We start from the raw sequence: 22,452 nt of genomic DNA, 5'->3' as shown, positions 1-22,452 counted from the left end.
TTTAATATGAAGGATTAAATTTAGAAACGATAGTTTGTTCCCTTAAAAAAATCTTAATTTGACTTACTATTAAAGTTACATATTTTAAAATATTTTTGAAACAAAGAAAATTATTTTTTAATTTTTTTTTTTCAAATTAGTTTTAGTAAATTATAATTAATAATTTTAATTATTTTGAAAATTAAAATTTTTATCGCACTTTTGAGCCTAATTACAAGCGAACCTATGAAAAATTTAAAAAACAGCTAAGAATTTGGGAAAAATTATTATTTTTTTAATTTTTAAAATAAAATACATAATTACAAAAAAAAATAAATTTAATTCTAAAAAATAATTAATTTAATTAAAAAATAATTTATTAAAAAAAATAAGAAAATATTAATTAATTTATTTAATCAAAATAATTTTTATTTTTAAATTAATTTTTAATTAATTTAATTGAAATTTTTATTTTTTAAATTTAATTTTCTTTACAGAATATATAAAAATAATAAAAATTTTTAGAAGATATTTTAAAAAATATTAAACCCAATTTCTAATATTTTTTATTTATTTAAATATTTTTTTTTTTTTGAATTGAAAAAAAAATAAAAATTGCAATTTGTATAATTTTTTTCCACGTCCTGAAACTAAAATTGGTGGTTTTTATCATTTAATCATATTTTTTGGCATAATGTCAAAATAAAAAAAAATCTTGCCAAAAATGATTTCTTTGATAATTTTTAAAGAGCTGTCATAAATTTTTAGGAAGATTTTTTTTTATTTTTATTAATTTGTTTACCAAAAATCCGCAATTTTGACAATTTTTAACATAAATTCTAATAAATAAATTGACACTAAACGAAATATTTTGTTAAAATAATATTGAAAAACTTGCCTGAGGCTCAAAACATATTTATATTTAATTTCTATCCCGCCTCTAAATCTCAACTTGATTAAACTAATACATTACCACAACCGAAAAAACTTCCTTTTTCGTCTGAATTTTTTGATTATAACTCCGATTGCCCAAAACTCTACAATTATTCAATAGTTCTTTGTCGCACTTCGTGACTCTCCATAATCGCTATCTAACCTTCAACAACTTTAGCTACTGATTTTTTTTTGTCTTTCGTACCCAGGCACACCCAAAAAAATAGAGCAATGGATTAAAACACACGCCAAACTTCTTCTTGCGCCCGTCCAAAAATATTAAAACTTGATTAATTGAAAGATATCAATCACATTTAAATAAATTAAATTTTATATTTAAAAAAAAAAGTTCATTAAACCAGTCCACCAGCTTAACAACTTTTTTCGTTGGTTTGATAACGGCTTCCATTAAAATTGAACAAAATGAATCAGAGTGCAGCAATCGCACTACTTAGAAAAAAAATTAAACTTTTTAACTTTTTTTTTCTTTTCATAAAAAAAAGCAATGAGCAAGCAACTCTTGCATGAAAATGTCTTGAAAAAAAAATTATTTTCTTTATCATTAATTTCGTTCTCACAAAAGTTACCAGATTTTTATTACAATTTCTTTCGTTTGTTATTATTAAGAAGAAAAAAATAATAATATTACGAGACAAAAAATTAAATTTTGTGATTCAGTTCAATGGAATCGTATTTATATAGGCCTGGACTGTGTGCTGTACAACAAAAATCCACGATTCATTAGTCATTATAATATAAATGAGCTTATATTGGATGTATTTTTTTTTTCGCTATAAAGGTAAACTTAAAGAATATTCATTATTATCGTGCACGGGCACACAAGTGGTTTGGCTACGATAGCTTTTAAACTATTTTTATGTTGAACTTGAAAGTTCAATGACTTTGAATTGGTGTGTTTCACGATTATTTCTTCGGTTGTGACGACGACGACGACGGCGATTGGATTGTCGTTTGGATTAAAATTTTCTGGGAGGAATGAAAAAAAAAATACGACAACATCTCGAGAACCGGGTTTAATTAATTTTTGAATATTTATTTCGAGATGCGAGAAGTTCAGTAGAAAACAATTTATTTAACATAAACTTGTTTTGAGAAAAGTTTGTTGGCTTCTTAATCCAAAAATAAAAGAAGTCATTCGATATAAATTGATCGAAAAATTTTGTTCTATTAAAAAAATATTGGTGAGTTTTTCGAAAGTTTTATAGGATTTTATAAAAATCTGAACTTTTATGATATTTTGCATTAAAAAAATGGAAATTTTACGATAATTTGAAAATTAATTTAATATTTTTGGGCTAAATTGATTAACTTAAAGAGAAATTGTTAAAGTAATTTGCCTAAAAAAATTTTTTAGGAGACTTAAAAATTAAAATGTGGCTAATTTGAGCCTTAAAATTAATTTTTTAAATCGAAAACTTTCATATTTTTCCAGCAATATTAGTCATCCTTTGATCTCAATCCAAAAATAGCACAAAAAATCATCTAATTTTATAAAATTTGACAGCTTTCAACATATCCATACCAAAAGCTGACCAATCAGAGCAACATCCTGTACTTAAAATTCCTAAAATCGTGTTAATATTGCTTCTTTTGTCTTCAAAACAAGAAAATTTCCTAAAAATAATCAAAAATAGAGAAAAATAAGTTATTTTTTATAAATAAATTAAAAAGATTTCAATAAATTTCAATTAATTTTACCTGAAACTCATCATATAAAGCAATCATATAAATATAACCGACTAATTTTTTCGGTTTTTTTTTTGTGTTCCGTAAGAATCTTGATTTAATTTTTCAAAAAATTTAGCAATCCAAAAAAATATTTCTGCTAAAAATCATCAAAGTTTTGTCATTTCGATCTCCAAACCAGAAAAATTGCCTAAAAATTAAAAAAATTAAGAAAATTAGTATAAATTTTCATTAAATTTTAAAGTTTATGTTAAATTTCGATATAATTTACCAAAAAATCGACCATAAAAGCAAACTTATCATAATTTTTTTATGAGATTTAACAGTTTTAAGTTATATTCATCACAAAAAAATCAAACAAATCATAAAACTGTGTCTCCAATCCTTAAAATCGTGTAATTTTGGCCTCTTATCTCTTCAAAATATAAAAATTTCCTAAAAATAATGAAAAATAAATAAAATTAACAAAATTTTTTGACAAATTTTAAGACATTTTTCAAGATTTCAATCTATTTCACCAAAAAGTCTCCCATGAATTCATAAAAAACGTCAAAACCGACCGGTGTTTCTTATATTTTCCTATTTTTTATAATTTAATTATAAGCAGCACCGGCATAAAAACCTTGTTTGTGTCGTTTTTTGCATAATTTCGCATACATTTGTGATGTGCCGCGTCTATTGTAAGCCTATTAAGGTGCCACATTTATAAATGTGTAAAATAATTGTCTAGTCCGCGTTCGTTGTATTTGTGTAGTCTTCTATGAAATTTTTTTATGGTCAAATGAAGCCACATGGTTTTAACTCGCTGCTGTGTGTGACTCAACTCTCGTTGAATTAAAAGTCATGGCGAAAAAAAAAAGACGGAAGTTTTATTTTTGGTCCTTGAAAGTTCATTGGATCGAACCGGGCTTGTCTTGCCATGAACTTGTAAAATTTGTTACATCATTTTTTTCTCTTCATTTCTTTACTTTCGTTCTCGTTTCCGAGACCTTCGAACAAACACGAGAGAGAAACACAAAAAATTTCGAATAAAAAGTGAAAATCAGCTGTTTTTTGTTATTTTCTCGTCTCCTCTGCCTCGTTTTCTCGTCTACTTTGCCACATTTTCTCGTTACACGCAGACATTACACCGCACATAATAATAATAAAATGTGAAAAGACATGTCAGAACTCGGCTCCGTTATATAATATACTAATAATAATAATAAATATGTACGGCTCTTTTGTGTGGAGTCGTTGAAAAGGCAGCAAAAAGCGAAGAGGCAGACACAGAAAATGCCGGCTGTACTTGTTTTATTTTGTATTTTGTGCTTTTTCTCTGAAAATGTAAACAAAATTGAGTGTGTGTAGGAAACTACCGTAGAAAAAGGAAAATAAAATATATAAAACGAGAGAGACGAACATGACGACGACGACGACGGAGGAAAAGACCTAGTTCTTTTCGTATTATTTATACCTTTTTCCTCTTCTTCTTTTATGTTGTGTCTCTCGTCATCATCGTTGTTGTTGTTGCTGTTATTTTCACATTTTGTTTACTTTTTACATAACTCCGACTGGAAAGTACCTCCATAGACAACGCGTCTGAGTCATACATCGACGACGAAGGCACCTTCAAAAGGGAATTTCAAATTTGATAATAACATTATACCTACAAATAATAACAATAATGATGATGATGAGCATGTGCTTTTGTTAAATATTTTCCCATAAAGTGACACACCAGACTCCGTTGTTGTTGCTTCATAATTATGTGCTGAAAATACACGCAAAACAGATGTTTATGAAATTAATTGTCAATTCAAGGTTAGATTAGACGACGACAAAAAGCGGCAAATTTTCCCTCCGAAAGAAAGTGAAAACCGACTCGGTAGTAAAATTTATGATGCAATATACATGTCGCGTCGTCTTCTCCTTCTCTTTTTATTTTTCTTATCGGCGAACACGAAATAACGAGCAATAAAGAGAGAGAAAGACTTTTTTATGTTGTCTGTGCACTGCAGACAAGTAGGAAGCAAAAAAAAAAGTGCATCAAGAAAAAGAAGACGATACACAGAGGCAAGGAAGAAAGAACGCCAACAAAAAAAGCAAACACTGAAAAAAAGAAATAAAATCTGTGTCACAGTGGCAAGAATGGTGTACATGAGGAAAGCGAAATTTTTATCGAGTGTGTGACTTGTGAGTGTAAAGACGTAAGAAGAAAAAAGAGTAAATAAAGGAAAACGTGTAAAGGAAATGTGTGGAAATTGTGGGAATAAAGTTCAAGATTTTTTTTTTTTTTTGTTATTTTTTTAAAGAATTGATAGAAACCCACTCAGAAACAGTTTATTTCGTGGAAAATCCTTATTTTACGGAAATTCGTGAAATATTTATTTAATTCTTGGAAAATCGGAGAAAACTCGGAAGTTTGTTTTAAGAAAGCTAAAAATAACAAATACGAACAAAATAAAAATGAGATCATGGTTACATAACTGGAAAATTTGTAAGAATGAGGAAGAAATAAAAAAAAGTTCTCATTAAATTATTTCGATGAGGCTTAAAATAAAATTAAAAATAAAAAAATTATATTAAATTAAAATAAAAAAATTCAACTAAATTAAAAATTTATAATATTTTAAAAAATTTATAAAATTTAAAATTTTTTTATATAGTTAAAAAAAGCAAACAAAAAAGTTAAAAAATTCTTGAAGATATTAATTTTTAGCACTTTTTATTAAACTTAAAAGTTTTGTTTAAATATTATCAATAATATTTGGAAAAAAATTATCTGATGAAATAATTTTTTTTAAACATTTAAAAAATTTTCCAAGTTAAAATAATTTTTTAATTTAATTACCTAACTTTATTTAATTTAATTATTTAAATATTAATAATATCTTTTTTATTCAAATTATTTTTTTTTTATTTTAAATTTAATGATTATCGGGTTTTATAAATTAAAATATAAAAAATTCAAGAGATTTTCATTTTACTATTTTTTTGACCAAAATTCTCTCAATTTTACCCCAATTTTTGTTCAAAATTCGTTGATATTTTTATTTTGTTTTAATTAAATACATATAAGTTAATAAAAAAAATTAATATTTAATAAAAAAAATTATTTAAAATTAATTAAATTAATTTAATAAAAAATTTTTGAGGTTGATTGACAAAATTAATGCACGAAAAAAATTTTTGACGAGACAAACGCATTAGATTTTTATTGCACTGGGATTTGGTTACTCTAGATATTTAGTCGATTTTACTAGACTTTAATTTCCTGTAATTTTAACACAAAAATATTTTTTAAAAAAATTTGATTGACAAAATAGTCTACGTTGTAACAAAAAAAATGCTCTAAGCATTACAAATTTTCGAAAATTGTTGTTAAGAAAATTTTCTGTGGATATTTTAAAACCGATTTTCACAATAAATGCCCGGGAGAAAATTGTTTAAAAATAAATTCGATACGAAAAAAAAAACATTTTTTCCACGAAACAAAGACTTACCAAAAATTCCCGTGTCATTCAGCTTTTTCCTCTTTATCACTTAACCACTTCAATAAAATCCAATTTCCTAACTGCAAGCAATGATCGGCATCTGAGCCTGACAACGACAATGCACCGACAAATATTGTTCCACTTTTTTGTTTATTTTTCCACGAGGACATGTTAGCGGAGGACACACATAAAATAATAATATTTAAAGTGCGAATCAACAAGTTCGCCGTGCGAAATGCATTTTTTTGTGAAAAATTTGGAATTGGCAGCGACACGTGGCTCCGAAGCATTTCAAGGTTACGAAAAACCGGGAGTGAAAGTACTTTATTTAATGTTTTATTTATTTTCCTATTATCGAGTTTCGTTTTGTTGGATCTTCTTCTTCTGCCTAGTTCCTCTCTTTCTCTATTTATTTATTATTACGAGTAAACATATTCAATTCACGACATGTTTTTATATGATTTTATCGTCGTCTCGTCGGCGTTTCTTGCATGCAAGACGATAAAAGTACACATACACACACGCATTGCTTTTATTATATGTCTGGAGTAAAATATGTTTTTCTTTTGCTTGCGTTTTTTTCGCCTTTTCTCTTCCACTTCTTTTCTTTTCTTTCCTTCTTCACTTTTTTTATGTTATTATTATCGTTATTTTTCCATGTTTTATATTTCTCTTATGTATTTTTTTTTATTATTATGTTCTGGGTACTCTCTCCTTCTTCATTCATGGATCATCATATGAGCGGCTTTTCTGTCGTCGTCGTGCGTTGTTGTGTCTAGTAAATAGATGCGACGAAAATAAAATAACAGAAGAACAACATGCTACATATTTTTATTACAATTTTTATTATCCGTTTTTCTTCTTTATTTTGTGTGTGTGTGTGTGCTGTCTCGTGCTTCCTTGACCTATAAAAAGCTGAAAGTAATGTGTTTTTCTCTATGTTTTATTTTTTTGTTGCTTTTTTGTGTTATTCTCGGTATATAAAATAAAATAAATGTAGGGCAATGCACTTGTTTTGTTACTCTTTGTTATCGTCTCATGCGCTTATCATATGTTTTTATTTTTTTTTTTAAATAAATTTTATTTTAATTAAATGCATTTAATTAATTATTATTAAATTATTAATAATTAATTATTTTTATTAAATTAATTTTATTTAGGTAAATAAAAATATTTAATTTTTCATTTACATAAAAAAATATTTTATTTATTTTAAACAAAAATTTTGTTTTTTTATTAAATAATTTTTTTTTAAATTAATTGTTTTAATTCTAATAAAATTACTTTTTTATTTAAGTAAAAAAAATAATTTTTTATTTAAAATAAATTTAAAATAAATTAAAAATAAAAATTTTATTTTTTTTATAATTATTTTTTAAAATTATTTTTTTTATATTATAAAAATTCTTTATGTATTTAAATTAATTTTTCAAAAAATATTTTGATAAATTGATAAAAATATTTTGATTTTTATTTAATAATAATTTAATTAATTAATTTTAATAATAATTTTTATATTTTATTATTTATTCAAATAAAAAATTTATATTTTTTTTTCGACACATTTTTCGCCGAAACCACTTCAAACAACAAAAATATCCTTCGCACGTGTGCAAAGAAAAGAAAAAAAAATAATTTGATTACGTAATCAAACACTGCTGCCTACAACGACGACGACGTCGAAAGAAATGCCATAAAGCAAGTCAAGTAAAAACGAAAAAAAAAATCGACAAAAAAAAGGTTTGATATCATCATTATCGTTCGAAGCAAAATTTTTAGTTAATTAATTGAGTATCCTTTGAAATGTGTGATACGTCAATTTTTTCTCTTCGAGTTGACTTTACAAAGTTTATGGGTACAGCGAAAAAAAAGTCGTCCTTAGTTCATAGAAAATTAGAAAGAGAAGGCAAAAAAATCATATTTATTTTAATTTAAAAAGAAAAAAAAGTTAATTAAGTGATCCTTTTTCTTACGATTTTTTTTTTGCTGCGATGATGAAAAAAAAAGAAATCATTTTGTCTTTAACGATTTTTTTAATCATATTTTATCTAAAAAAAAAATATGGAATGGGATTTTTCATTTTTTTTTTAATAAAATAAAAAAAACGAATTTTTTGCTCATTATGAAGAAGAAAGAGAAAAAATGACGATTCGTAAAATCCTTCAAAGGAAACTCACCACAAAACAAATAAATTGTAGTTTGGACGAAAAAAGAAGACGAGGCCCAGTTAATTTCATTCCAGCTTGGTGGTTATTTTTATCATTATTTTTTTTTCTTCTTGATTATGTCCCAGTACCGTCGAGCAAAGACCTACCAGGCGAAGGAAAAAAAAAATTAATGACTGGAATGGGGGCAGTTTTTTTCCCATTTTTTTTTTCAACATTCTAGAAGCGAAAAAAAAAGTTTTTTTTTAAATAAGCAAGCATTTTATCATTGTTTGAATAACTCATGCATACCGACACACAGAGCCTACGTACACACCCATAAATAGCTGGAGAGCTCCGTTCGAACCGTTCAAACCACCCCACCCAACACACAACCACCCACTAATTAATTCAATTGAAGCAAACACAGTCGCAAGCAAAAAAAAATTCAAAATGGCGAAGTGTTAGTTTTCTCATCATACATTCATTTTCTTTTTTTTTTTTTTTTTTTTTTTAAACAAACGCAAGTCTTTTATTATACATTAGTCTCTTTAGCTCGTGTATTTGGGGGTGTACGGGCGTACGAAGGACACACACCGCACACACACACTCGGCAGAAAAAGCATTGACTCATATATATCTCTTTTACTGTCTCTCTGCGTGTGTTGATGTTGTTCTTGTTGTTGTTGTTGTTGTTGTTGTAGGTGAATGGAAAAACTTTAGCAGAAAGCTATCATCATGCTATTCCTCAATATTGCTCACGTAGCGCCATACGTTCCGTACTTATTGGGTGACGACTCAAGCAAAGGCATTATATATATTAGAAAAACGCAAAGTAGTAGCAAACATACAGAGCCCGGCAGAGTATTATAGGCGCAAAAAAAATACACACACAGTCATTCAGGCAGGCAAGCAGAAAAAAAAGTAACGCAAAATCGATAATTACTACATCTATGCCTTTTTATTTTGAAGTCGTCGTACTGTAACCAGCGTACGTTTCTTTCGCTTGATGATTGTATTATTCTTTTTTATCGCGTTTCAATTTTTTTCTTTTTTAAATTTGGTGTTTTGATGAGAATGTTGTCACTCCGTAACGGAATTTTCCATTCAAAATAAATTTTTAAACAAAAACTTTGGAAAAACTCGGGAAATTCGTGGAAAATCTTGAGAATTTTCCAAGTTTTTTAAGAAGTCTTGGAGCGACAAGGAATGAAAATTCATGAAAAAACTTCGATTGATTCGGAAAATTTAAAAAAACTCGGAAAAATGTGAAAACTTTTGGGAAAACTTCGGAAAAACTCGGAAAATTTGTGAAATCTTGAAAATTTTTCAAACCTTTAAATGTTCAAAAATAACTCCTGAGCAACAAGGACTGAAAGTTCATGAGAAAAATTTCGGAAAATTCGTGGAAACTCGAAAATAAATATGAAAATTCGTGGGAAAACCTTGGAAAATTTTTAAGAAATCAAAAATTCTATATTTCAAAAATCTTAGAAAAATTTTCCAAACCTTTAAATATTCGAAAAAAAACTCCTGAGCAACTAATTGAAAATTCATGAAAAAATTTTTAGAAAATGCGTGAAAACTCGAAAAAAAAATATGAAAATTCTTGGGAAAACTTTGGAAAATTTTAAATAAATCAAAAAGTTTTAATATATTTCGAATACAATATAAATATTCGACTGAAGTCTCCTTAAGAATACGGAAGTTATTGGTCTTGAAGATTTGAGGAAAATTTAGGGAAAACTCGGAAAAGTCGTGGAAAACCGGAAAAACTTACAAATTTTCCAAATTCGTAAATGTTCGAAAAAATCTTTTTATAAACATGGAGTGAAAATTCATGAAAAATTTCGAAAAAAACTTGTGAAAAACTTTAAAAAATTCGAAAAATTCGTGAGAACTTCGAAAAACTCGGAAAATTCATGAAAAATTTCAAATCAAAAAATTCAAAAAAAATCTGAATATTATTTAAAATGATCGTTGAAAGAGTTCTCTAAAGAAAGGAAAAATTGTGGAAAATTCGAAGAAAACCATGGAAAATTTTTAAAATGCGGTTAAGCTGTGTATTTAATCGAATGCTTTTCAATCTCGGATCTACTGTACTATTCTGCTTGGTATTCCTCATACCCCTGATACACGTAATATTTGCCATATTTTTAGCCTATGATGCCTTTTGTGTCACCTCCTTTCGAGTTTTTTTTTTTATTTTGGCAAAAACTGTTCGTGTCGTTAGTCAAAAAATTGTCTCGAATCCAAATGAAGGTTATTGATTTCATTTCAATTCGACGTCGTCGTCGATCAACCCAAAAATATATATCCAACTAGGAAAGACATAACTCATCTCTCTTTCACTCTGTGGCGTATGCGATGCGATGATGCCTGATGATAGGATGTGATGGGAAAGGAAGGACAGGAGAACACAAAACACAACATTTGTGCATCTCGAGATTTGATTAGAAAACATTCATAACACACATCTTGCTGTTGTTGTTGCTGTTGCTCGGCACATTCGGCATTGCACTAATAATGAAAAAACAAAAATGATTGTTTCCAAACGCACAGAGAGAAACAGAAACAAACACAGAAAGAGTCTCGGTGGAGAATTTGATTGGTATGGCAGGCAGGCAGGCAGGCGGAATGGAGCAAAAGGAAAACCCGAGAAAAAGGATATGGAAAAATATTTCAATTTATTATCGATTATGTGTTTGTTTCTGGTCTTCTTCGTTTTTCAGATGTTTGGTCAGTTTTTGAGCGCACACACAGAGAAAGAAGAGAGCAAATAATTGCATATGTTGTTGAAAGGATTAAAAGCACAAAAAAACTAACAAACCTACGAGCTACGGAGAAGATTATCAAAAAATAATAAAAAAAAAGTTTCTTTCTGTTATCAAATGTAGAGGATTGTGTTTGGTGCTTAGTTTTTCGTTTGCGTTAATGCATTTTCGGTTAAGCTTATGATGATTGGAAAGTTTGACTTTTGCTGAATTGTTTTTTCATTTTCTTCTGTGAAAAGTTACCAAAGTTTCGAACAATGATTGAATTTAAGGAAATTTTTCATTGAATATGAATTTAAGAAGAAATTTGAGACTTTTCTTAGATTTTGAAAAAAATCGATTCAAAGCTCAAAATATGGACTTTTGATTAAAAAAATTAGCAAGAAAATTTAAAAATCATTTTTTTTCGATATTGAGCCAAGTTTGTGATTCAAAAATAATAAAAAAATGTTTCTTAAATGTTTTTTAATTTTTTTTTTTTAATTTTTTTTTTTTTTTTTTTTTATTTGTTTTTTTAAATATCTAATTTATTTTTTTTTTAATTTTTAAAATTATTTTTCTACGTTTTTAAGAAAATTGATAATTAATAAAACTTTATTTTTTTCAAAATAATTTTTCTGTCAGAACTTGGCAATGATGAATAAAAAAATTATAAAATAATTCAATTCACATTATGTTAAAATCTGAACTCATAATTCAAAGAAAATTTACTTGAAATTGGCCAAAATTGATAATTAAATATAAATTTTATTAAAAAAATTTTAATTTATTTAGTTGAAGTATTGATTTTAGTTAAAAAATTAAATTTTCATGTGAATTTAATTAATACTAAAATTTTTCAAGGACTTTAATTAAAAAAAATTGATAATTTTGAAATATTTTCCTTTTCAGTAATTAATCCCAATTAATTTTATTTACTTTTTCAGATAATATCGAAAAAGGGATTAAAAAAATTTATTAATTAATTTGTTTTTTAAAATTTAACATTTAAAATTTATTTTTTAAAGCTTAATTAAAAATGGAAAAAATTGGTCTACATTGAATATTTTTTTTTAAATTCTTTAAACATTTTTTCCATTAAATAAATTTCTTGAAAAATTTTGATTTTTATCAAGTTAGTTTTTGTTTTTTTTTTAACATGACTTTTTCCCAACTAATTCAAATTTTTTGTTCAATTCATCAATAGTTTGCCTGTCTGACTTTTGATTAAAATTCCTCATCAAAATCCTTGAAAATTCATCTCAATCAACAAAAATCCTCATTCTTTGCTTCTCTCGAAAAAAAAAAAATCAACTCTTTCGCAGCTGCTATTTATTGCTACAGAAAAAAAAAGTAAAAAGCAAATTTCAAATCATTCAAGCAGCATCTCGCTTTCAAAAAATTTCGACATTTGCTTTGACTGTCACACATGTGCATGATGTGCGAAAGATTTTTCCAAATTAAACCATTCTTTTTGCTGCCTAACTAGAAAAAAATTCGGACATGCTGAAACTGCAAAACAACAAAAAAACAAAAAAACGGCACGACAAAAAAAAATATCTCCAACTAAAGGACATTCGGAGTTGGTACCAGTCAAAGCAGACAACTGCCACAGTTGTTGTTAGTCCATTTGTGATTGGATTTGTGTGTGCAGAAAACGCAATAATATCTAGGCGAAAGGCGGCAATGTACATAAGACAAGCCAAAGGCGTACAAATTATAGACGATGACGACGACATACACACACACGTTCGCCTAGAGGACGACCGACGACGTAGAAGTATTTAAAAAAAATGGCATAAAAAAATTGTTCAATTAAAAAATGAAATGGATTTGCGCATTCTCTTCTCTTTTTAGAGGTATTAAGAGGGTAGTGTGTGTGTGTTTGCTTGTGTCTACAACAACAACAACAAGCAGCAATTTTTTTTCATTCGTGTAGAGGTATCTACTATCTCTAAATAATAATGAATCGATTCGCACACAATATAGAACTTGTATAAAAAAGCATGTTTCTCTGATTTGATTTTATTGTCTGTACGATGCCTGCCTGCCTTGCCTTGCCTTGCCTCGTTGTCTCGTACTTGAGCAAAAATAAAAATGTGTCGTACACTGACACTGCCACACTCACGAAAAAAAAAACAGAAAGAAAGAATATCGATTAAAAAATTTTCTTATCAACTTTTTATACTTTTTTTTGTGTGTGTGCTCTCTCTTGTGTGTGATGGGAGTTGGTTGCGAACGAACAAAAAAAAATGGTGTGAGTGATGATTGTGTGTTTTTTTTTCATCAGGGGATGAGGGACAGTCAGCGGGACGATTTGGTCTTTTTTTGAGGTCCTGTGTATTTAAAAATCAGATAAAAATTTTCCAAATTTGTAGTTTCAAAATTATTTAATTAAAAAAAATCAAAAAATTTAAATTTAAAGAAATTTTTTTATATTTTAATTTTTTTTATTTTTTGACCAAATAAAAAAAAAAGAAAAAATTTGTAAGAAAAAAAAATAAAAAAATTTAGAGAGCTTTATAAGGAACTTTCTTTAAATTTTTATTTTTTTGAGAAAATTAAAAAAAAAATAAAAAAATCTAGAAAAATTTCCTATGAAAACTTGTAACAAAATTTCCTCAAAATTTTTATCTTTAAAAAAAATATTTTTGTTCTCAAAAAAGAAAATTTAGAAATTTTTTTCATATTTTAAATAAATTAATTATTTATTTATTTTTTTTTTAAATTAAAAAAAATACTTTTTGTAAAAATTTAAAGAACTTTAATAGGAATTTTCTCTTAATTTTTAATTATTTGAAATAATTAAAAAAATTGGAAAAATGCAATTTTTTCAAATATTTATTTATTTTTGAATTTTTTAAAAAAATTAAAAAAAAATAAAAATTATCCTAAATGACTTCATTTTCTCAAAAAAAAAAAATAAATAAATAAAAATTGAAAAAAAAATCTTTTCAAAATTTAAATTTTCTCAAATACCTAAATATTTTTAGTTTTTTTTTAAATATTTAGAAAATTTTCTTATAAAATTTCTAACACCCTTAAAGAAAATTTCTCCGAAAAAATTTGTGTTTTATTTTCTCAAAAAATAAATAAAAATTAGAAAAACAAAAAATTCCTATGAAAATTTATTAGGCCTTATTACAGCCTCAGGGCCTTCAAAAAAATCCGATTTTGTCCCATTTGGCAGCAATGGAATTATCATTTCCATTCACTTTATTTGTTTCTTGCTTCTGCTGCAGCAGCATGATGTATCGCAATGTTGGTCTTCCGTTAAAGTGGTATCAAACACACAAATTATTATTCTACATTTTTTTGTGTGTGAGTGTGTTTTTGCAAGTACATGACCCTTATGTTGTTCTTGCGTTATAATTCCGAAGAATCATTCATCTCACAAACGAACCACCATCACCACTCCACCGCCCGAAAAAAAAAGGAAGACGATGAAAAAAAAAAGAAACCTAGTTTCGTATAACAATTGTGCGTTTCTCCCTATATTTATTTGCACGCGTACGCCAAGTGACACACACACACACACACACAGATTATAAGCCACTACAAACCGATTGTGAAAAAATTTGTGTTATGTACAAGGAAGGAAAAAAAATGGAGATAAAGGAAGAAAAAAATCGTCGTATGGCACACACAGAGAAAAACACACACACCGGAAAAAATGTTATAAGTGGTAAATGTACGTTTTTAAGAGATGGGAAGTTGTTGGGAGAAGAGTACACTAATCAATACGTAGTACGTTGAAGGACGATACTAATGACGAAGAGACAAAAAAAAATATATAAAAATAGTACAGCACACTTCCATTGTCTTTATCATAACAATAACAAGCAATCATTGCTTCTGATGTTAAAGATGATGTGTTATTAAAAAATCGGGTGGAATGGGAAACCCCCCGCTCCGTTTCCCCCTTTCGAGCAGCTGTACGATGTTGAAAAAAAAATAAAAATAATAAGAAGAAGAAGAACGTTATCTGTACTTTTTCAGATTGGAAATGTATGTACAAATAGCTACAACAACAATTCCAACACAGTTTAATGATTAATCCGTCATCATCATCGAACACATTTTTCATCGATATTTTTTTTCTTCTTCTGTTCCTGATATCGGCTGCGATATGCGATGTGATGCGTTGCGATGATGATATCAAAGTCTAATCAAAGTACAAAATACTAAAAAGGAAAATGAAGAGAAGTTAGTAAATTGCCTTTGTTCAGTGTGTGGCAGTGTATGATGGATCTGAAGGGATGTGGGCTTAATTGGGATCTAGAAGTGTTTTTAGAACATTTTTGGTTTCAAAGAAAATATTTTTTTTTTTTTATAAATTAATATAATTTTTTAAATTTTTTTCCAATTTAGCTTTCAAATTGATTTTTTATTTAATTTTTAATTTATTAAATGAATTAATTAAATTTTGTTTTAATTTAATTGTTATAATTTTTTAAAATTAGATTTTTTTTCTTTTAAGAATAAATTGAAATTTAATTAATTATTTTAGTCATTTTTGATATTAAATTTACTATTTTAAAATATTAAATGAAAATTTTTCAATGGTTTTTTCTTCGATTATTATATTTAACATATTTCATTTAAATTTCCAGAGTAAAAATAAAAATTTAAACGAAAAAAAAACAAATATTTAATATACGAAAAAAATCGAATTTTCCTTTGATTTTAAAAAATTATTAATTTTTTAAATTAAATATTTATATTTTATTTATTTCAGTGATAATATATTGAAATATAGTTTGATAAAAATATTATTTTATTTTTAATTTTTATTATACATTTTTCAATTAAGTTTTTTTTTTATTTTTTGTTTGAATATTTTAAAAAACACAAAAAATATTTTTAAAAGAAATTTTTTAAAAATGATCTTTTTGGTAATTTTTTTACAAAATTTTTTAATTAATAAATTTTTAAAAAATTTAACAACTGAATTTTAACTTTAGAGCAGTCTGAAAAAATATCTTTTTATTTTTTACATTCATTAAAATTTATCATACAATTTTTTATTAAAATAAAAAAAAAATAATTTTTTTTTTATGTAAAAAAAATAATGTTTTGATTAATTTTTACATCTTTAATTTAAATACACTTACCCGAAAATTAAAATCAAAAAGAATCTCTTTATTGTTCCACTTTTATTTTACAAATCAGACCCTTTTTCATAAAAAAAACCATGCCATTGAATGATCAAAAGAAAGAAAAAAAGCACTTTCTTACACCTCTGTTCGTCATCAATGCTTTTGTGTCCTGTATTCATCACTCTGATGAACAATAATCTCCTCCACTTATGTACGCAAATCAAAAATCAAAGAAAAAAAAAATAGGGCAAACATCTCTCATTTACATAAAATCGCACATATTTACCTCACCCCTCGTCGATGTCGATGTCGTTGTCTTTTTTCTTCTTCTTTATTTCACTTACAACGAAAAAAAATCCGATTATTACAATTTATTTTAGAATTATATATATAAATAATAATACGAACGAATTGAGATATTAAAATAAAAAAAAGTAAAATGAACCAGAACAGAAGAAAAAATTAAATTTTCCCTTTTTGTGATTTTTTTATGTCGAAAAAAAGTTCTTGCAAGAATCAAATTTTGAATATTAAAGCAATTTAATGAATGGAAGTGAGAAGGGGGACGGTAAAAATAAATTTCGTGGAAAGTCTGGTTGAACAAATAGAAAAAAAAGTAGAAATACAAGTGTTGGACGAATTTCTTTTAATCCCTTGGTTGCTTTTGTTTCAGTTGGATTATCGCGACAAATGAAACAAAAGAGAGACACACACAAAAAAAATGAGAATCAAATAAAAATAATTTAAAAAACACGACAAAACTAAATAAAAAGGTACTTTGTATGCTATTCATTTCCTCTTTATTGCTCATACAATGCAAATAATTTTAATATGAATTTAAAAAGTTTTTTTTTTATTTTTGTACGAGGTTCGTTTCCTATGGATGTGATTTTGCGTTTTTTTTTTATCGTAAAGGTGGACAGCAACATGGACAATTTAAATTTTATTCTTTAATATTGCGTAGAACTTGATTGCAAATGAACTTCAAACTTAAATTAATTTTTTTTTATTTTTTTGTGTAATTTCAGAGTCTCCTCAAAACAGCGGAACACTTGAAAATTAAAGGCTTGTGCGAAGTGAGCGACATTGATAATCCCCTGGAATATTTTTACAATCCGCGTCAAGCGCATCATCATCAACAATCGTCGTATAATTTGTCGAATACGACGAGACACGCGATTCCGTCGTCATCGGGACATCATTCGAAGACGTTTGAGAAGCGATTGCATAGCACACCGACCAAAGGACGCAAAAGTCCCCGTTTATTGAGTCCCACGAAAGGTGATGGACAATTGATATCTTCGGATACAGAGACAGGAACTGACAAACAGGAGCAACGACGAACAAAAGGAAGTAAAATGGCGAGCTTAGGAATGGGAATGGTGAGTTTTGTATGTTTTTTAAATTTAATTTCATAATTTTTTGTAAAAAAAAAAAAATAAAAATGATCAATTAAATATAAATTAAAATTTAAAAAAATTATTAATTACTTAAAATAAATTTTTTTTAAAAGATTTATTAAATTTATTTTAAATTAAATTTATTTTTAAATATTAAGGCAAAATAATTTCAAAAAAAAAATTAAATTCATTTTCTTAAAAAAATTACTGAATTTTAATGAATTTAATTTTTAAATAAAATTTTAAAAAAAGTTCTGAAATTTTTTTAGGTAAAAAATCACCAAAATTCAATAACATAATAATTTTAAATTAAATGTAAAAATGTAATTTAATTTTAAATAAATTTTATTAAAAAAAAACAACACATTTTAAAAAATGTATTTTATGAAATTTTCATTAAAGCAGTAATTTTTTATTTAATTTTAATTTTTTGTCACTTTTATTTTGTTTTGAAATGAAAAAATTAAATCAAAAATTAATTATTTTTTTTATTTTATTTTAAATTCATTCAAAAAAAAATGAAATAAATTTAAAATTTCCTTAAATCTATTTTAGCAGAAATTTAATTAATTTTTATTTTTTTAGAATGGCGGAGTAATGGGTGGCGTACCCATGGGATACTTAGATTTTACACCAGAACCACCGGCTCCCTCTGCCACTCCAGTTACCGAACACGTTGATCTCAATTTAGGACATAGTCATGATACGCGTGATTTGTCAAGTAAGTATTGCGAAAAAAAAAGAAAAAAAAAACACTTTGAGGCAATTCAATCATCATCGATGTATGTTCCCCTCTCTTAGGTGCCACCCCAAACGGTGAAGTGCGTATTAAATTTGAAACCTTGAAATCACTAGATCCCGCTGAGACGATGGACATTGAAAATCACTTATCACCGCACACAATCACACAGCAGCAGTCCCAACAGCAGCAACAACAACAACAACAGCAGCAACATCAGTCCAGTTCAACGCCGACTCACATCATGGTGGACCAGCAAAGTCGACACTCGTCCCATCACTCGAACAGCCCGCAACCGCAGCAACAACGGCAAAATTCGTCGCCGCCCGGTGCCGATGACTCGTCCGACCAGCTGGATGTCAAGCCGAACGTGCATCAACTCATGCAAGGTAATACTAACGGTATCACAACTAACAATCATATTCAAATCCATACACAACAACAACAACAACAAACGTCACCCTCACACCAACAACAACAACAACAACATCACCAATTGAGCCAGCACCAGATGCAACAATTGCAGCAACAAATCCAGCAGCAACATCAGCAACAACAGCAGCAGCAAAATTTCGATCAAATGAACACTGCCACGATCAATATTGTGGCCTCGCCGTCGAATTTGACGCATAACGGGGTCCCCATTCAAATTTTGACGCATGGACAACCGCTCACGCAATTCAATGGGATTGTCGTGACCACGGCGGATCTTGTCCCGAACATGAATATGATGAATGCCGCGAACGGGATCCAAATGCAGCAGGGTAACGAACGATGATGAAATGCTCTATTTAGAACGAAAAACTAACAAAACGTTGAAATTTCTCTATTTTTTGTAAAAAAAAAAAATATTAATCATTTAAAATTATGGAAATTGTAAAAAAAATATTGGTGGCTGCTTTAGAATGCTTGGGAATTTTTTCTTAAATTTTATTTTTGGCGGTTTTTAGGTTGTTTCAAATAAAAATCAATAGTTTCGTACAAAAAATTAAATTAAAAGAAAATTAGAATATTTTTTAAAAATTATTTTTTTTTAAATTAAAAATTTGTACAAAAAATTAAAAAAACAAAAGAAATTTTTGGTTAAATTTTCCTTTTAAAATATTTTTCTTTTTTTCTTATCATAAATTTGAATAATTTTACACAATTAAAAAAAAAAATTAAAATTAGGTATATTTTTTTTAGTTTTCTTAAAATATTTTTCAAATTTTATAAAAATTTTATTCTGTGTGAAAATATGATCGAAAAAATCAATTTATTTAATGACAACTGAAATTTTGAGCTTTTCTCGATTTTTTATTTTTTTTTTTATTTTCAAATCATATTTTTTTTTTAATTGAAAAACTTACTTAGTTCATAATAATTTAAACAAAAAATTAAATATTTTTTCTGATTTTCACCTATTTTCAAAAAATTTTAAAATGTATAAAGGGTGTAAAAAAAATTAAAAAAAAAAGTTTAAAAAAATCTCATTTTAATAATTTTTTTAACGAAACTATTGGTTTTTAATTTAAAATGACCAAAAAAATATTTTTTTCCAAACATTTCTAAGACAGCCCCTTCTTAGAGTAAAGTAAAAGTAAGAAAAAATCGATGGTCCAGCTGTTGGTCGTCGCTTGCCTGCCGTTGAAGAAGAATCGGGACATGGTCTCTTTCCGTCTCAACAGTAGTCTCCAAATAGTAGTTAGTGCCTGGGTGTATGGTTTCTCATAAAAACTCATCTATCATCTATTTCTCTCTAATTTTCAAAGCCGTGAATTTTCTTTACTCAAAATTTCCTTTTCTCCCCTCAGGTGAAGTTTACAGTTCGGAAAGTGAAGACACAAAATTGAACGACAATTCGCAAAGTAACATGCACTACACAAATCTCTCGAATACATCGGATTCCGTTGCTGTCGGCAACAATGGAACGAATAACGGCACATCCACTCCCACCGGTCGCAAGAACTCCAAAAAGGCAAAACTCGATACGAGTGCTGCCGATGCAAACACCGATGACGGTTCCAATGGATCGACAAATGGTAAAAACGGCGAGGGATCATCGGGACCCAAGACATGGACTCCCGAGGACATGGATGCTGCCTTAGATGCCTTACGTAACCACAACATGAGTCTAACGAAAGCTTCGGCAACTTATGGCATTCCGTCGACAACGTTGTGGCAGCGTGCTCACCGACTTGGCATCGATACGCCCAAGAAAGAGGGTCCCACGAAGACCTGGAACGAAGATTCGCTGAATAGTGCGTTGGATGCGCTACGGACCGGACAAATTTCCGCTAATAAGGCATCCAAGGCGTACGGCATTCCATCCTCGACATTGTACAAAATTGCAAGACGAGAAGGTATAAGACTTGCGGCGCCCTTCAATGCTGCGCCCACAAATTGGTCAGCGGAGGACTTGGAACGGGCACTGGAAGCGATTCGTGCGGGACAAACGAGTGTACAAAAGGCTAGCACAGAGTTTGGAATTCCAACTGGTGAGTTTTTTTTTATTTTTTGATGATTTTTGGATTTTAAAATTATTTATTTTTTTCAGGAACACTTTATGGACGTTGCAAACGGGAAGGAATTGAGTTGTCACGATCCAATCCAACACCATGGTCAGAAGATGCGATGATGGAGGCATTGGAAGCAGTGAGGTAAGATTTGTTTATCACTTAAGTCGATTTAAATTTATTTTAAATTTTTTGTCCCAAAGACGTTTTTCTAATAAAAAATAAGTTTTGAAATACTTTTCGCATAAATTAAAAAAATTTGAATAATTTTTGACTGTTTTTAAATTTTTCTGTTAGTAAATACCAACAATTTTCGAAAATCAAATAAAAACAAAAAAAAAGTTAAAAATGTTGAAAAATTAATTGATTTAAATTTTTAATCATAATTTAAATTTTAAAAATCAGTAAATACAAAAAATTAATTTATTTAATCCGATATTTTAAAAGTCAAAAATTTAAAAATTTTCAAAATTTATTTACCAGTTTTTCATAATAAAATTTTCAAAAAATAATTAAAAATTTTCAAATTTTAATTTTTTTAAAATCATATTTTAATTGAATTTTAAAATTTTAAAATACATAAAATTAATTTTTTTTTTCAAATTTTTTTAATTTAAAAAATTGAAATATTTAATTTTTAACTTTAAATGATTAAAAAATTTTTCATTTTAAAATTTCAAAAAATTATTAAAAAAAAAAAAATCAACGATCAAAACATATAAAATTCTGTAATTTTTTTTAATAATTTTTCAAATTTTTTTTTTATTTTAATTTTATTTTATTTTAAAAAATTTTGGACTTTATTTTTGATTTTCATTTGGAGCGGCCTAAATACAAAAAATTAATTTATTTAATTAATTTATTTCATTTTTTTTTTTTAACTAAAAATTTAGACAAAATTTATTTAAACAAATTGAGTTGTTAACAAATTAAAATTAAAAAATAATTTAAAACATCCTTTGAAAATTAATTTGATAAAATCGTAAAATACTAAAAAAAATATGTTTAGCATTTTTCAAATTTTTAAATATTTTTTTAGAGAAATATTAAATAATATTGCAATATTGTAATAAAAAAAATATTTAATATTAAAAAAATTATCAGAATAAATTTAAAATAAAAAAATTCCTTAAAGATTATAAGAAAATCCCAACATTAATTCAGTTTGATGAAATCTTTATTATTTTTTTAATAAATATTCCAAGGGACAAAAAATTTAAATATAAAACATTCTAATTTTATTTTATAAAAATTTTTCTAATTTTTTTTTAATTTTTCAGAATCGGTCACATGTCGATAAATCAAGCAGCAATTCATTACAATCTCCCATACAGCTCATTGTATGGTCGATTCAAGCGCGGACGATACGATAATGGTGCCAATGACTCTCATACCGATCATTCTCCTGATAATACGGTAAGTTTCTTACAATTTGATAATATTTCAAAACAAAGTCAAAAAATTTTTATAATTTAAATTTTAGATGCAATACACCCCACCGCCCCAGATGCAACAACAGCAAATCCACACACAATACCATCATGCTCCGTTGCAACATCAACTGGCATCGCATCACCAGCTAAATACCCACCATCAAACGCAACATCACCACCAAGTTTTACCGTCGTCCAGCCAAGTTGTGCATCACGGCATGAACAACCATCATACAATAATCTACCACGAGACCAGTTGAAATTCGCCTTTCAGCAATTTATTGCATCAAAATC

At 27.2% G+C, this 22,452-nt stretch overlaps 1 protein-coding gene across 3 annotated transcripts in view; it reads left to right on the top strand.

Annotated features, from left to right (window-relative positions):
* The window catches only part of LOC134829260 (protein bric-a-brac 1-like), a 61,820-nt gene extending 39,374 nt beyond the window's left edge, over positions 1-22,446 (top strand). For 2 of the 3 annotated variants that reach the window (XM_063842266.1, XM_063842264.1), the window contains exons 4-10: positions 17,120-17,473; positions 18,077-18,212; positions 18,293-18,619; positions 20,024-20,707; positions 20,767-20,869; positions 22,006-22,141; positions 22,209-22,446. In XM_063842266.1, coding sequence (XP_063698336.1) covers positions 17,120-17,473; positions 18,077-18,212; positions 18,293-18,619; positions 20,024-20,707; positions 20,767-20,869; positions 22,006-22,141; positions 22,209-22,418 — 1,950 coding nt within the window. In that variant the 3' untranslated portion in view covers positions 22,419-22,446. The remainder of the gene's footprint in view (positions 1-17,119; positions 17,474-18,076; positions 18,213-18,292; positions 18,620-20,023; positions 20,708-20,766; positions 20,870-22,005; positions 22,142-22,208) is intronic. The other variant, XM_063842265.1, reaches the window with a different exon arrangement.
* Positions 22,447-22,452: the final 6 nt, after the last annotated feature.

This window comes from Culicoides brevitarsis, chromosome 2 (assembly GCF_036172545.1).
Source record: "Culicoides brevitarsis isolate CSIRO-B50_1 chromosome 2, AGI_CSIRO_Cbre_v1, whole genome shotgun sequence".
Classification (NCBI taxonomy): Eukaryota; Metazoa; Arthropoda; class Insecta; order Diptera; family Ceratopogonidae; genus Culicoides; species Culicoides brevitarsis.
Note: the sequence above shows the minus strand (reverse complement) of the source record. Positions and strands in the feature narration are given on the sequence as shown.